Source organism: Rhinoderma darwinii, chromosome 11 (genome assembly GCF_050947455.1).
Source record: "Rhinoderma darwinii isolate aRhiDar2 chromosome 11, aRhiDar2.hap1, whole genome shotgun sequence".
In the NCBI taxonomy this organism is placed as follows: domain Eukaryota; kingdom Metazoa; phylum Chordata; class Amphibia; order Anura; family Rhinodermatidae; genus Rhinoderma; species Rhinoderma darwinii.
The window spans coordinates 29043995-29061906 of NC_134697.1; the positions used below are offsets into that span (position 1 = coordinate 29043995).

Consider the following 17912-nt stretch of genomic DNA (forward strand, 5'->3'; position numbering starts at 1 on the left):
CACTTGAAGATGTAGAATTGACCAACAAGAAGTGAATACCAGGCTACATGCATCTTAATGACCCCAGATCACCAGGGACAAGCCGGCTCCAGGTTTATGTGGGCCCTTTGGCGACACAGACTTAGTGGGACCCATTGCGGGGGAACTCACGGCAGCAGTGAAATGGTAAAAAAACAGAAGTTTGAGCCCCCATATAGAAGTTAGGCCCTGTTTATGCCCCCATATAGAAGTTAGGCCCCACAGTTTGTGCCCCATGTAAAAGTTAGGCCCTGTTTATGCCCCGATACTGAACTTAGGCCCCCGGTTTGTGCCCCAATATAAAAGGTAGGCCCCCAGTTTGTGCCCCCATATACGCAGTGCACTCTGTAGGTAATGCCACAGTGCCCTCTGTAGGCAATGCCACAGTGCCCTCTGTAGCTAGTGCCACAGTGCCCTCTGTAGATAGTGCCACAGTGCCCCCTGTAGATAATGACACACAGCTCCCTGCCGTAGACTACCGTAGACCACCGGAGATGGGACCAGTAAACCCTTTTACTGGCCTAGGCCCCCTGAGGTGTTTCTATTGACCTCTTCACTGCCCTAGATCCCCAGGGATGGTTCTCTTGCACAGGAGTAAGTTTAATTACAACCACGACAAGATACATTCTTGTCCTCATAAAATAGACCTTGTAGACTTGTATCCCATAATTTAAAGAATGAATCAAATGCATTTGATAAATTATAAAGTTGTTAAACTATGTTAAAAAATGTTAAAGTACTGTAGTAAAAAAAAAGTAGAGATAAATAGAAATAAGCTAATAATTAAAAGTCCACTTGTCCACCAAGCCAAAATGGGCCGTTTTAGCCTTTCGAAAACAATTTGCAAATAGGTGAACGGCTATTAAACATATTACATTTCACAGTGTATTGATATTGCTATAATGTTCTAGGCTGTTCTATAGTCCAGAGCTTCATTCACAATTCTGCCAGTTTCAGAGCTGAAATTTCCCACAATTTCTTACTGAATTAAAGTCTTCACAGAGCTTTTTTCTAGTGACTTGCATTCTGGAAAGTTTGGCACTTGATATAGGATAAACTAACTTGCCCCACTACACTATAAAAACTCAACTAAGCTGTTAAAGGGGTTGTTACACCAAGACAACTCCAGTCGATAGCCATAGTAGGGCAAATGGTCATTATAGTGGGGACACCCTGCTCAGGACCCCCCCCCCTCTATAAGCCACAGCAAAGAGCCACTAACAAAGAGCAGGCTCTTGTTCTGGTTTAACCGGCCCATACATGTATTTTATGTATGACCATTCATAGTGTATGAATGTTGACCCAGTTTGATTGCCACTTGGGGTCAGGAAGGTATTGTTTTCCTTATAGGGCATACTGGCTCATGCTTTATGAGTTGTTGTTTTTTTTCCTTACCCTGTATCAATAGGGAGGAACTAAGTTCCACGTTTTCCCCACCCCTTCTTTTAACCACGTACTCTTCCCTCCTCTGGTTAAAGTTGAAGGAAAATTGTCTGTTTTCAACTATACTACTTTAGGTATGTAAAAATAGATATAGTATAATTATATAGTAAAGATAGACAGTGTGGCTCTGCCAGTAAATGGGATGTTCTATATAGATTGTTTACAGTATCCCTGTGTCAGTATATGGGGTGTTCACCTTTTAAAACTATGTTCATGCAAACAGTAAATCCGAGTAAAGCATTACATTCTATACACTGGTTTGTAAGGCCCCATTCACATAACGCTTTTGGCCTACGTTTAACGTTTACGTCAGGAAACGCTCCAGATATACACGATAAATGGAGGCTTTGACATATGCCTAACAGTGGCATCTGTCACCTATAGGCTATTGTGGCATCCATTTAATATTTATGTCATGATCTTTGTTAAATGGTTGCCACAACAGCCTATAGGTGATGGATGCCACTGTTTCTACAGCTTGATGTGGTACATTTGAACAGTGTATTGTAGATTGTTGAATATACGCTTTGTAAAGGGAATAACTGGTTAAATGTCTCATTGCTTCTTGCAATATGAGCACAGCTTGTCATCTCTCTATATCCAAACAAAGTGTAAACTATTTTTATAATTAAGTCTGCTTTTATATTATGTGCCCACACTTAATCTGTCTCTGTTTTCATCTGCAGCACTATCCGAATCAGCAGAAAAGGATGGCATATGCTACTTAATTTCTGTTTCCACACTGCGCTCACTTTTGCTGTGTTTGCGGTAGGAATAAATCGAACAGGCTATCCCATAATATGCCAATCTGTAAGTAATGCTCACAGCTTTGTTTATTGGAATTGTTAAGATGTAGATTAAGTGATGTATTTGAGTAAACATTGTGTTCACCATGTAATATATTACCAATTGTGGTAAACATCACACCTCTGAGCACAGTTGGACTTATACCACTGAAGGCCATGGACACACCACAGAAGGTACCTTAAAGTGAATGTCCACCTTTGAACACCAATTTTTTCTTTTCATCTTAATAAATCCAAAATTTTGTGCTCAATAATTCATAATATATTTGTGGGGGTTGATCATCCTATATAAAAATAGAGTAAAATGATAAAAGTCCAACTTTCTGTGGCCACCCCTAGAGGGAGCTTAAGAGCGTACTGCATACTACATCTAAAACAGCTCTACAGAGAGAAGACCCCATCAAACAGCTCCTCATAGCTCAGCTTCCTGAACTCTAGTGTATGTGACATGGGGGAAAAAGCATATTGGGGTTAACTGCTGTGATAACTGAGGTTTACCGTTCAAGTTCCACGCCATTCCTCGAAGTTCACCGCACGTCTTATTTACATCATCAGCACAGTGATGTGTCATACAAACACATGACTGAGGCAATTTCTGGCCACAGCAGTGGCGTCAGTATGGAAGGGATGTTACACATGTGGTGTTAGGAAACGAAACGCCCGTCTCTTTAAGATTGTCATGACTACTAGTCTAGCTTCTGGGTCGCTCTTGTTTGAGTTGCAGAGCCAATCTAATTTCCCTGTCTTCTTCCTATCAGATTCTAGGGTGGAGTATTTAAGTCTGGTCAGTTCTTTCATTGTTGCTTGTGAATTTCTTTGTGTATGCAAGTATCTGATCAAGCACCTGGCTACACCCTCTATCACCTGGCTATTTGGATTATTGGAACTGGACTCGGCTTTGTCTTTAGATTAACCCTTTTGCTCACTGATTTGGACATTCTGCTCTAGTCTGGTTTTGACCTCTGCAACTCATGGTGTTCTTCTGCTTTCTGATTTGGGCTTACAGTCTCTCCTGGTTGTGTACTCTTTTTGCTGTTTACCATCTGACTGTCTGGTTTTCTGTTCTGGTATTGCCTGCATTGCACCTGCTGTCTAACACTGTATTCTGTTAATGCAACCTGGGTTCTATGCAGCCAAATCCAACCTGCCTTGCGGTGGGCTTTGTTGAACACCATATTGTAGCCTTAGACTCTGCTGATCAGAGTAGTGACGGACTTGAGGTAGTGGATTACATGCATGCTTTATCCAGACAGTCTCCAGTTGCCTTTGGGGGATCGCTTACAGAGCAATTCCATAACTTGCACTCTGGGGAATTCCTCAACTAGTGATTCCGTTACATGTGGCCAGCAATTAGATGCTGCGGTCTCGTTTTGAGTACTGAGGACTAAAAAGACGTGGTAAGATACCACAGCACCAGCAGCAGGAAAACGGTGCAATTGGTAACTATATTAGTTTGTTATTTCTACATGTTTGGGGCCTGTTGAGGAATATTTTTAGGGGCTTGAGAGCCCCTTTAACAGCAATCTTGTTCGATCTGTGTTTTCCTGAATTCCATTATCAATATTCATGAATAATATTATATTTTAATGTACTGTTCTAGAAGCCAAGCATTCATTACATAAGCCAGATTCCTCATGTACTGTACATGTTCTCTTATATTAACATAAAAATTTGTTGAAATTCTAAACCGATGCAGAAACCGTAAAAAGGCTCCTCTCAATCCAGATACCACCGCCTGCACCACTACGATGAACTATGGCACTGATATATATTTCGTTTTTGATTGTAATTTAGAAGTGATTACATTTTTATGGCAAGAGTGCATTCATGAGTATCCAGAAATATATTCAGAAATAAATTTCCTTTCAGACCAGTGAGCGCTCGGAGCTCCTGTTATTAGCGGCATATATTACTATTTTGGTTTGTGGGTTCTCCAATCATGGAGATGTCTTTACTGTTAATTGAAATATGTGTTTGAAGTTTTAATATTTGCTGAATTAAGAAGAGCAGGACTTGCTTGTTGAAGTGATTGCAAAATGTTTCTTTCTTTAACAGAGCACCAATGGTAAATAGTAGTCATTTAATGAATTTTTGAGTGGTTAATATGTATTATTATGTAGTTTCTATTCAGTTTCAGGCAAGACTTGTTGTATATATGAGTGATGAGAGAGAGAGAGAGAGAGAGAGAGAGAGAGAGAGAGAAAGAGAAAGAGAGAGAAAAAGAGAGAGAGAAAAAGAGAGAGAGCAAGAAAAAGAGAGAGAGCGAGAAAAAGAGAGGGAGAGAAAAAGAGAGAGGGAGAAAAAGAGAGAAAGAGCGAGAGAGAGAAAAAGAGAGCTATGAAATAGACAGAGAGATAGATAGATAGATAGATAGATAGATAGATAGATAGATAGATAGATAGATAGATAGATAGATAGATAGATAGATAGATAGATAGATAGATAGATAGATAGATAGATAGATAGATATTAGATAGATAGATAGATATGAGAGAGATAGATAGATAGATAGATAGATAGATAGATAGATAGATAGATAGATAGATAGATAGATAGATAGATAGATAGATAGATAGATAGATAGATAGATAGATGGATAGCAAAATATCTATATATAGTGAAAAAGTTAAGGATCCTTTATATTCACTCAAATTCAACGATTCAGCTTTACCCAATGGATTTTTTTTGTGTGTTTTTTTTTAAAGATTATGTTCTTTTTAGGTCCATAAATAATATTTGCATACACATCACATTCTGACTTCAGATCCTAACAATTATACAGAGTGAGCAGCGCTACAAAGACTCTGCTTTTCTCCTTTTGTAGAAGCAGTCTGTTCCAAATCATTTTAACAATTCCTTCTCCTGTGTCAAGCAGTGATTGACTGACAAGTTGTGTCTCCCCCTTATCTTTAAAAAGATGTTCTTCAGTAGCTGCAATGTGCAGTATAAAGTATTGTGCCTCAGCTGCAGCAGAATATCATAATACACACAGCAGATGCTGCAGACCTTCTTTTTAAAAAGGATGAAGGTATCTTATATCAATCAATGAATCAATGGTGGTCAGGAAGCGCCTCCTTACCCTTCAAAACGAGGTTCTGCAGCAGCTAAGGTGTGTATTATAAGGAATAATTTACACCCTGCTATAAATTATACATAATATATATATATATTTTTTTTTTTAGATATATATAAATATTAGAAGTTTCCCCCATGTTCTCTGCCTGTGGTATCATGCTTTTATATGGTCACTAAATTCCTACACGCAGTGCTATCGGCAGCATTGAGTTGCCGCACTCACAGACCGATCCTTTACTGTAACAGGAAACTGAAATAATCAGTTCCCATTCAATAGAAACCTCTGAACACAGCGCTCATTTTCAGGTGCCCTATTAGGGAATTGTAAGTATGTATATAGAGAGACATCTACCATTCAGGAACCCTCATCTAGCCGAACGAGTGAGTGGCTACAAAGAATGTCTCTGGCTCAGGAGGACTTGACATGTCCGTACATTACAAGAACTGTCCATTCATTTCGATAGAAACGAAAATGCAGTAATGTGTGCTGCGTTTTTTTCCCCTGTGGTGGCGCTGCAGACAAACTGAACACTTATTACAGCAGATTGGTTGCAATCCTAGCAGTGGGATACACTGATCAGCTTATTGTCAGGGGAACCTTCTAACAAAAAGTGATTTCCCATAGCAGATAGTCCCTTTAACCCCTTAAGGTTATCATCAAAAAGTGAATTTTTTTCAGTAATTCAATTCAAAAAGTGAAACCCATATGTTATATAGATTCATTACACAGAGTGATCTATTTCCAGCATTTTTTCCTTTTAATGTTCATGATTATGGTAACAGTTACTGAAAACCTAAAATTTAGTGTCTCAGAAAATGTGAATATTATATAAGCCCAATTTCAAAAATGATTTTTAATACCGAAATGTTGGCCTACTAAAAAGTATGTACAGTATATGCCCTCAATACTCGGTCGGGGCTCCTTTTGCATGAATTACTGCATCAATGTGGCGCGGCATGGAGACGATCAGCCTGTGGCACTGCTGAGGTGTTATCAATGTGGCGTGGCATGGAGGCGATCAGCCTGTGGCACTGCTGAGGTGTTATCAATGCGGCGTGGCATGAAGGCGATCAGCCTGTGGCACTGCTGAGGTGTTATCAATGCGGCGTGGCATGGAGACGATCAGCCTGTGGCACTGCTGAGGTGTTATCAATGCAGCGTGGCATGGAGACGATCAGCCTGTGGCACTGCTGAGGTGTTATCAATGCGGCGTGGCATGGAGGCGATCAGCCTGTGGCACTGCTGAGCTGTTATCAATGCGGAGTGGCATGGAGGCGATCAGCCTGTGGCACTGCTGAGGTGTTATCAATGCGGCGTGGCATGGAGGCGATCAGCCTGTGGCACTGCTGAGGTGTTATCAATGCGGCGTGGCATGGAGGCGATCAGCCTGTGGCACTGCTGAGGTGTTATCAATGCTGCGTGGCATGGAGGCGATCAGCCTGTGGCACTGCTGAGGTGTTATCAATGCGGCGTGGCATGGGGGCGATCAGCCTGTGGCACCGATGAGGTGTTATTAATGCGGCGTGACATGGAGGTGATCAGCCTGTGGCACTGCTGAGGGGTTATCAATGAGGCGTGGCATGGAGGTGATCAGTCTGTGGAACTGCTGGGGTGTTATGGAAGCCCAGGTTGCTTTGATACTGCCCTTCAGCTCATCTGCATTGTTGGGTCTGGTGTCTCATCTTCCTCTTGACAATACCCTATAGATTCTCTATGGGGTTTAGGTCGGCGAGTTTGCTGGCCAATCAAGCGCAGTGATACTGTGGTTATTACACCAGGTATTGGTACTTTTGGCAGTGTGGGCAGGTGCCAAGTCCTGCCGGAAAATGAAATCAGCATCTCCATAAAGCTGATTAACTTTTTGATGATATTCTAATTCATTGAGAAGGACTAGTATATGTGACCTTGAGGACTGAGCAAAATGTCTGCTTTTCTCATTTCCAAATTCCACAACCCTTAACTTTTTTATTTCCCCCATCAAAATAGTTGTATGATGCTTTTTTTTTTTTTTTTTTTTGCCGGACAAGTTGTATTTGTTGTCAGCACCACGTTGGAGTACATATAATTTATTAATTAATTGGAAAAAAAAAGTTTAGGGAATGTGAAAAGCTATTTTTTTTAAAATGGGGTTTATCGTGAGGTATAAATAACGTGATAACTTTATTCTACTATTACGGTGATACAAATATGTATGTTTTTTTTGTACGTGTTAATAATTTTGCACAATAAAAGCATGTTTTAATGTCATTCTGTGTCATCGCATGACATAGCCAAGGGCTTGTGTTCTGAGGGACAAGCTTTTATTGGCACCATTTTGGGGGTCCTTTCATTTACTATATGGGATTAAATAGGAAAAAAATAACAAATACGTCATCGTTTTTGTTTTTTTTTGCTTTTTTTATGCCATGTGCCTTACGGTAAAAATAATATAATAACTTTACTCTACTGGTTGTTATGATCGTGGCGATAACTTATATGTATTTTGTTATAATTGACTAGTTTTAAATAAAATATTTAAAAAAAACATAATTGAGAATGCCACACATACTCGCCCGCACCTCTTCATTCATTCTCTGTCTGGATGCACCCCTTGATTCCCGCCCGGCGTGGTGAGACGGCTGCCTACATGTTACCCATGTGGTTTTTTTATTCCCGGTGTGACTAAATCACAGAGACGTTACTATGGGTGAACAGAGGTTGGGTTGTACCTGGGCCCTGGAGCCTGAGAGGGTTCAAAAGGTCCTTCTGCCCCATTTGAGTAGGCCAGTACTATAAATTACACATAATAGCTGTGGGGCCCGGTTACAGATTTTGCCCTGGGACCCACAATGCCCAAGTTACCGCTCTGCTAAACTATCTAGAATTCCTCCATTGTACTTTCGAACCATTTATTCTTTTTTTTTTTTTAAAAAAGGAAATCACTTCTGAATGGAATCACGTAGAACACATTCTGACAAACTAAAATCAATCCCTGAAATTGTTATTTTCTATTACAATTTCTATCATTCCAGGTTTTTTCACACAAAACAGTTTTTTATATTTGTTGCTTTAAGGTTTATTTTTTTTCTTTACACAATTACCATGTTATGAAATGAACATTATCTCAATGTATGAACAATTTTGTTATCTAAAAAGAGAATTGCTTGGCGTAAACAGCTTGGTGGTGTGAAAACTAAGACTTATATTCCACTCTGCATTACAGTTGTTGCTTTTTCCTTACATCAGTATGGTTGCTATGGATATTCCGCTTCTCAACGAAAATGATTAATTCCTTTTATGGATGAGATTTTTTAAGAAAAGGATTTTATTAAGATTATTCATATAGACGGTTACCATGAATATTAAGGGGTATATATAAGAGCGTTAGATAAGCAAATGAAAGTGAGACTAAAATTGTGAAACCCCTACTGACTTTTTTAGCGAAACACTCAATGTAGAATATGTAGAAATGAAAAAAAAAATCCTGCAATTCCTTCCTTAATATTCTCTCTCTTATTCTGTCTCATAGTTCAATCAAAACTGTGGGACATATAAGAAGAATTTCTAAATACGTGCCAAAGGAGATCATTGGTTTCTCCTCCTCCATCTCACAAACTTCAGATAAGACCTGTCTCTGGCTGTGAGGCAAATCGCTACAGCAGTAGCTCTCCCCCACTGCTCTATCTGCAATAGGAGACCAGACATGCTAAACTCAGACCCTCAGGAGGCCCCACCACTTTTGACATCTGGAAGTGGATTAGTAGGAAATTATCACACGTAGATTCCTACAAGACTGCTTGTTTTAGGGAATCCTGTAGACGCTGTAGATCGATCATCACTTTTTTTTAATATAAATGTAAATCATTTTTAAACAATATAACTTATACAAAGATATTAGAAAAACCACCCAACCCGACACCCCTCCTCACACAAAGGGACACATAGCTTGAGTTTTTTGTTAATTTTAGCAGTTTAGTTTTATTTTTTTCAGTGTAGTATATAATTTGTGAATTAAGTAAAACTGAGCTATTTTAAACCTAGGATTCACCAAAAATTTAACCATATTATAAAATATTCTCTTACTTTTAGAAGTAATCCCTTTATCTGTTTTTTTACTCTTTACAGTAAGATATATATATCTCAAAATCACAGACCTTCTTTTTAATCTCAAAGTTATCAAACAAGAGAAACGGCATACATATTGTACTAGATCACACTGCAATAATGGAGATTCAGATGTGAATTGATCCAAATTTATATAAGAACTATCCTGCTGAGGAATCTGACGTACTCTAAAAACACCTTTCTTAACCCAGTATTTTTACCCATAAAAACTATGAAATCCTTGTAAATAAACATTCTACCATAATGGGGTACAATTTGAAAAACCTTCTACTTCACATATTTGTTTTGCCTTTTTCCAAATTTTATGCATTATTCTTTATGTGGCAATAATTGAATACATTTTCATATTGAATTGGCCAGTTTCAAAAATTTCAAAAATATTGTAGCTCATTGTGTGTATCGATTTATAGTCTATAAATGTCTAGGATCAATGTTGCTGTACAAAGTTTGCAACATGCATTTTTTTAAATGGTCAGGGATTCCTTGTTAGAAACTCAGTCCTTGAGCAAGGAAAATCCGAGCTGTCATAAGGAGCTTATCTGTGTAGATGTTACAAAATACTTAACTATTGAAAAAAGATTTATGCTCCTCATTATTATCCATTGAGATTTATGTATTTTACTTTATTTTCTGTAAGTCCTTGAAAAATTTCATCACACATGACCCTTATTCTATTCTAAGTACCTGACAGTGAATAGCTGGAGGTATATCATATTTTACAGTGTTATAATGAGGGATCTTTTATGCAAGGACTAGACAGAGAACAGAGTAGGGTTTCTATGTGGTAATTGATCATTATTCCGGCACAGCTCTGCAGTTCATGTACTAATGTTTACGGGCACCAGTGTATTCTTGTCCCGACTTATGACTAAGGGCTCATGCACGATGGCGTATTCAGCCATATAGTCTCCTATATCGAGTCTAAAACTCCTAGCATCTTTGCTATATTAACCTCTTTATACATTTGGACATTTTCTTATGTCAATAGTAGGACTAATGCCCTGCATTTGGCCATACAATGACACATTAACAACCCTTGGATCCTAGCCATTTAACAATTAAAATAGTGTGATCAATAATAATTGCAGTGAAACCCAAGGCTCACATTTTTATACATGCAGCCCAGGACCTACGTGAGGCACCCAGGTCTGTCCTATGACAATTCGTGTTAGAGCATGCTTTAGGTCTTCCCTATGACAGTGTTCCCCAACCAATTTTTGGGGATTCCCCATGTGGCACTCAAGTTTTGTCAGTAACAGATACTATTATAAACCAAAGAGGCAGGGATGATATTGCAGTGCTAAAAACTTGGCTCAAAATGATATGCCAGGCAGTGTTCACTAGGCTAAGAACCATTCTGGGCTCCTGAATCAGGATCAATAGCCATTTGGCACTACGGCCAGGACTATAAAACTAGACTTTGCACCAGCACAATATTACTACAACATATAATTTCCCCACAAAAAAATTTCAATTTGGTTGTAAATTTAATATTGCTAATAATTTACCACTCTGTTCTGGCTGGTGAGGCTGCAGTAGAAAAAAATTGGAAAGACCTGCTCTAATATATATGTGGAATTAGCTCTGTAGCATGTATGAGAGGAAAAAAAGGGGACCAGAATACAGAGCTGCTAACATCAATTGAAAATCCAGACTAAGAAGTAATTAGTAATAAAATGATTTATTGGGTTTAGGAAGGTTTAAATAAGCTACATGTTTCGACACTGGACCAGCGTCTTCATAAGGCCATATACATTACATTGTAAGGAAGCAATTTTAATAGTAAGGGAAAGGAGGAGAAAAAAACTCCGCCAAAAACGGCAGGTCAGGGATCACCTCTGACATCACACAGGGTCATGAGGATGCAAAAGGTGAAGTAAAAACACACAAAGAGGGTTAAGTAAATGACACAATGGTTAAAGTGGCAATAAATAAATATGTGCATGTCAGATGAGTAACAAAGCCGAAATGGAGATGAATAAAGGAGAACATAAGCAGTCGAAACACATCAAAACGCGTAGCCTATTTAAACCTTCCTAAAGCCAATAAATCCTTTTATTACTAATTACTTCTTAGTTTGGATTTTCAATTGATGTTAGCAGCGCTGTATTCTGGGCCCCTTTTTTTCCTCTCATACATGCTGCATCGTGCGGTCGCCTTTGAGCCACCGGCTCGGACCTAGCTGCAGCTACATCACCAACCATTACCTGCCTTCAGTAGAGTTGTGCCTACCGTTGCACAACTCCTATAGGTGAGCATAATCTGCACCATTGTTCATCATCCATAATCTCCTTTGTGATCTGCACCATGTTGCGCCGTGTTTTTTTTTCTCCCTTTTCCTCTTAGCTCTGTAGCGTTAGGCAAAATGCAGTCAGAGACAGTGACCGAAAAGTTATTTTTCAAATAGGTGGGTTTCCTGTTCTTTATTTGGTGACAGAATACAAAAATAAATGTACAGCCTTAACTTCAGGCACCAGACATAAAATAAACTCTGATCGGCTGAGCGCTAACTAAACACGTTTTCCCTCACTAAACAAGTGGCATACTACCAACCATCCGAACCAAAACCAGTCTGTGTGTAACCTCACACAAAATCCAAATGGCCAGCAGGAGGCTAGCAGACCTCAGTATTGTTGTCTCCAGACAGAGGGACAGGTTATGTCTCTTTCCACATCACGTCACCAAATGCACACCTTTTATAGCTCAGTGATGAGCTGAGCTACAAACCTGAGTTGCCAAGAAAAACCTGTATTGGCCAGAAAGGGAATGATAGGCCCCACTGCCAACTTACTGATCATTCCATAAAAATCCAGCCCTGAACGTAAGAATTACCAAAGTCCTTAGCAAAACTGCTCTTTGCTAAGGAAACTCAGATTCCTGGATTTTTCCATCTCGACCAGCTTTCCCTGGACGAGACAGATACTTCCTAGAGCCTAGTACACATATGAGAGGAATCTTGGGGAAGTATAGAAATCCACTACCAATTTTCCTGTCACTGTAATATATATATATATATATATATATATATATATATATATATATATATATACACATACATATATATATTTATATATATATACATATATATATATAAAAAAAATAAGTTTATCCAGATTTCAATGTTTAATATAAGAAAATAATGATTAAAATAATTCTTAAATATATGTCACAAAACTGTACAGAAAATATATGTGCGGTGTACATCCCACCATGGTAAAACAGCAGAGCGGAGCACGGTGCCACTGTTTTTGGATCTTTGAATATATTAATGTCACTTGTAAGTTGTAGTTAAAGATCAGACTTTCCAAGCTCAAGATTGTCTTCTCATGTGTATACTTCGAAAATGAAACCTTCCCATTTCAAACGTTTCTCATTGTATCCATAAACAATTGTTTGTCCTCTAAAAATACATCGTCTACCTTCTCCCACCGTGTTCCGGGTTTGTTCTGCGAAAGCTGAAAGAAACTCTCTGTACTGATCTCGGTTAATTTAACACATTTGACAATCTATTGTTTTTTAAAGCTAAAAAATTTATGACAAAAATAAGTTGACACAATGGATTTAGTTTGACTCATCTTGCTGTAGGTATAACACGGTTTTGCAGTTGTCATTTTATCATCTTTCACCTCATCAAACACACTAAAAATACACAATTCCATGTATTTGCAATTATTTTGGTTGGTGGGAAGAATTCTCTTTGAAAGGCAACATTAGAGATTTGGTTCACAACAATAAATATTAATAATAAAAATTAATAGAGCCGTAATCCAATACTTAGTGGGCGCTCTGGTAGGCATCTTTAGCTCTTTTACATCAGTAAATGTGATGAAAATTTGATCTATATTCTAATTTGCCATCAACTATTAACATTTTGGATTTATTATGTGTCAGATTCACTAGACTGTGGAAATTCAAAGAGTGGCTCTTTTCCTTTACAGTGGGACCTAGTCTTTGAAAAAATGAATAAGATTGAAGTTCGCAAAACAAAATTCTATAGTATTTGAGAAATCTGTATATAAAACCATGACATCATAATAATTTCAAAATGTCATGTTTTGTGGATGAATATTCCCTATGAGGCTCAGATGTTCATGTCCATGGTAATTAGCTTTAGTTGTTAATGGTAATCAGGTTGTTCATATCTATAGTAACAAAGTTTGGTTGCCCATGGGGATCAGGTTTGGTCGCCCATGTCCATGGTGGCCATGTTTGTTTGCCCATGGTGATCAAGTTTGGTTATCCATGTCCATGCTGACCAGGTATTATTATTCATGGTGATCTGGTTTGTCCACTTTCTGAAAACTGATGACCTATGATCGATGTGTCCGACACCTGGACCCCGCACCGATCCGGCACTCCGGGCGCCGGACGATGTTGCCGGAAGCAGATGGCTCCTGTCAAAGAATAGCGGTTGTTCAACGGTATTGTAGCTCTGCTCCTATTCAAGTGAATAGGAGCAGAGCTACAGTTCCGCCGAATGCCCGTTATGCAGTGTTCAGAGCCATCTGCTTACGACTCCAACTACTGCATCCCGTTCCAAAAATCCGGTGCAGGGAGTGCGGATCAGTGCAGGGTCCAGATGTCGGACACGCACCGATCATATACTGATGACCTATCAGATGGATAGGTCATCAGTTTTCAGAAAGTGGACAACCCTTTTAATCACTATTACTTGTAGGGATTTTAGCATCATAATATTTGCAAGACGTCTGACAAGTGAAAATTGTAGAATATAATAATAATAACAATAATAATACTAAAAATAATGCTGATCTATTTAAAGAGAATCTATCAGCTTCCCTGACATGTCTTCTTTAGTAAAATACTTGTATTCCCCATTAAAGAACCATATTAACTTAAAACTTTGTGTTGTGCTGTTACTCTGTTATTCCTCCTAGAAATGTCAGAATAACTAGACATCTGGGTGTTACCATTCCCCTGGTCAAAGGATTGTGTCCCTACACATTGTCACTCTGTTAGCACTGATTGGACAGTCTCAGGTTGTGTAGGGACACCCCCCCCCCCAACTGGTAACACCCAGTACTGGATTTTTTTGATATATTACTAGAAAAAAAATAACAATAGGAACGGCACAACACAGAGTTCTAAGAAAAGATGGTCCAGAATTACTATTTCATGGGGAATACAAGTAATTTAATGAACTAAAACATACATGTCAGAAGAGGGGACAGGATTTTGACCTAATCTAATAATACAGTCCCGGCACTCAATCCCCAGGAGTTGACTTCAGTTTATATTTGTATCTGATCTTTGTGGTGACAACTATAAATATCACAAATTAATTATAGATCACACATGTTATATCTGTGCCTTTTAATGTATACCTATCTGAGAGGAAGAGACACTGGTAGTCCCGTATATGTTTTGTTATAAAGTAATGTAGGATACCTGTATAATCAAAGCAGGAAATACTATACCCGTACGGTGCGAAACTGGTGTGGACAAGCTCCCAAGACTGGCTCATCCATGAGCAAGAGACATTTCTCCACCTACCACTCAGTGATTGTCAGCAGTCTTTGTATCCAAGCTGATCTAGAAAAGACAGTCAATCACTAACTAGTGGTTACAGAAGGTCTTTGGCTTATGAATGAACACGATTTGCACGTAGCGTACAAAAATACATGAGCCTGCCCATAATCCCTTCCTTATTAACATACTGCCCACAGATGGGGCATCATGTCCAAGCTGACATTTCCACTTTAAAATAGGTTAAAACACCTTCTGTCTGTTAATAGATTATAATTTAGGTTGTTTTACCCAGTCAATCACTGGGATCTATATTGTCACACAGTCTAATTGCTAAAACCTGATCTTTTATTTTCACATATATGACCACTTGCAGATTTTTGGATCCCCATGTAACATCTTCATGCATAGGAACAGACTATGAATAATGAGTTTTTAGCAATATCAATAATACCTATGATACATACTAATCATATTACTTGAAGAGGTTAAACACACTTAAAAACAGGACGTTACGAGACTCCAAATATTCAGCGAAACTCACAATGTTGTAGCTAATGTTCCAATAAATTAATCTTTATTTCCATATAATACAAAATGTAACTTATCCATGCAGAATGTAACATAATATTCATTTGTACTCATTTCATAAAGCCCGATGTACATATAATGGGAATAAAAGAATATTCAGGATTGGCTAAAATTCTAATTGCAGTTTCCATGGCAATAGCGAACAATTATTTTTCGAGCACAGATGTTAACATCCTGCCAGAACTGGTATTTTGATTTTTACATTAATAGCATTCATGAAAGTCATTACAACAGCTTGCGGATAGAATAGCTCCTTGAGATATAGGTAGAACAGGTTGTATATGCCCGAGCTGCTTGGAAATGTAGCGTTTGCTCGATTTCTCTCAAAGGCAATAATTGTCAGGGCATCGTTAAACAATGGGCAAAATAAATGCAAGAAAGACTTGAGTTCATGACGAAGTATCACAGCAAGGACAGTCATACAGCATAGTTGTAAAGACAAAAAACATGTATATAGCCCTTTATTGTGGAAATCCCCTGTCACTGCAAATATAACGATTGAGACCCTAAGAAACATGAAAATCAGGGTTCTGAAGCTTATAGTAGAATTACAGAATATAGAATTTTGGAGCTGAAAACAACATTGGTGGGGATTTACGGCATTTTGGCTCAAATTGTGCCAAAAAACTGGTAGACATGTAGTGCGCCAAATTTATTATGTGTTTTACGCCCCACTAGATAGTTTTGAAGAGTGTGTAGAAAAGAGGAAGGGCCAAGATGAGTCATAAAACGCAACACCTTTATTTTGGTACTCAAAATATTGGTATAAAATTCACCAGCTAAGAGGTGGCGTAAGGAGAAAATGTCTGACATGTCTTGCAAAATACTCCATAGTTATACAGTGCCACTGTCATAAATCTGGCACAGTTTCTGCCTGGTCTAGCTGTATCCTGTCTAACTTTAAGACAATATTAATAAACGCCGCGCTAATAGAGGTACATTTACTTTGACGTTTGCTTTTACAGTATAAGCTGTGAATGTTAGGTTAAGCGTTCGACTAAGGGCTTATTTACATGCCAGGGATAATCGGCCGTATGACGGCTGCATTAAAGTCTATGAACGTCTATGGGGCATGTCCTATTTTTGCCCATTTTCCAGAATCCCTCAATAGACTCAAGTCTATCAGGAATCTGTGGAAACGGGTTCCACGTGGATGCAAATCGTACATGAAAAACTGCAGATTTTCACAGCCCGATTTGACACCACGTCGTGTGAATACAGTCTTATTGTTCTCATACAATTCTGTTTCATAACAATGAGTAGATTTTAACAGGGAAATCCACCATCATTTTTGGACAAGTAAAATGGACATATCAGCAGGTGACAATGTTCGGTTCCTTGAACTTGGACTTCGAGTGGTTTCCCAAATGAAGTGGACTTAGCAGTCTTTACAGTACCTTATCCCCTTGCAGAATTCTATAAATGAGGCAGTAATAGAGAATTGCATCTTAGGTAAATCAATGAGAAATAATCCAAACTATTCACATGTCATTCTCTTACATGCTTCATATTTAGGATGAGGGGCTTGTAACATGTGTAACTGTTTCCTATTCCTTCAGGTTGGCATTGTCTTGCATTACTCTAGCTTGTGCACAGTGTTGTGGATTGGTGTGACTGCGAGGAATATTTACAAGCAAGTTACGAGAAAGCCTCCTCAAAACCAGAATAGTGACCAGCCTCCTTTCCCAAAGCAACCTATGCTCAGGTAAGACAGACTTTGACTTGTTTATGCCATGATTGTTTTACCTATAGTCATATCTAAATGGTATTCTCCAATGGTAAAGCCTAACGTCCCATATAAAATTTCCCCTCGCTCTAGTCACATTACCACCACTTTTTTACTTACAGTATTTGCATGCCATCCCCTAGTTCAAGAACACATCCTCCAAACTTGGCCCAAGACTAGGAGCCATCTTTCAGAACTTCTTTTAGCTTCATGGGTGGAGCCTCCCAGCTCTGTTTTCTTCATGGGTGGAGCATTACTGCCTTTTTATCTTCGTGGGTGGAGCCCTCCAACTCTGTGCTTTTTATGGGTCTAGCCTCCCTGCCTTATTTTCTCCCAGGCACCTATTTTAATTAGTGTCTGTGACCAAGAAAGCCAAGTCTGTTAGGAGACCAGCATTAGCTGTCACTGAGACAGGAAGTGATCTCATTTGACAGGAGAACATAATTTGAAATATCATACAGAAAAATTATACATGGAATGTTATATCTGTTAAATAATTTACATGTTGTACGGTCACTGAACTTTGGCTAAAAAGTCTGTGTTCATGTTTACAAGCATTTTAAGTTCTCTAATGCATCTAAAATAAAAAATGAAGAAACTTTGCAAATAGTCTTCATTGAAAAATATCCTACAGTTCTGTGAATGCAGCACCTATGCAGAG

At 38.6% G+C, this 17912-nt stretch overlaps 1 protein-coding gene across 2 annotated transcripts in view; it reads left to right on the forward strand.

The window, feature by feature from the left end:
• ADGRA1 (adhesion G protein-coupled receptor A1) overlaps window positions 1-17912 on the forward strand; it is a 534808-nt gene that overhangs the window by 470156 nt on the left and 46740 nt on the right. For both annotated transcript variants that reach the window (XM_075843229.1, XM_075843230.1), the window contains 2 exons: window positions 2148-2271; window positions 17085-17230. In XM_075843229.1, coding sequence (XP_075699344.1) covers window positions 2148-2271; window positions 17085-17230 — 270 coding nt within the window. The remainder of the gene's footprint in view (window positions 1-2147; window positions 2272-17084; window positions 17231-17912) is intronic.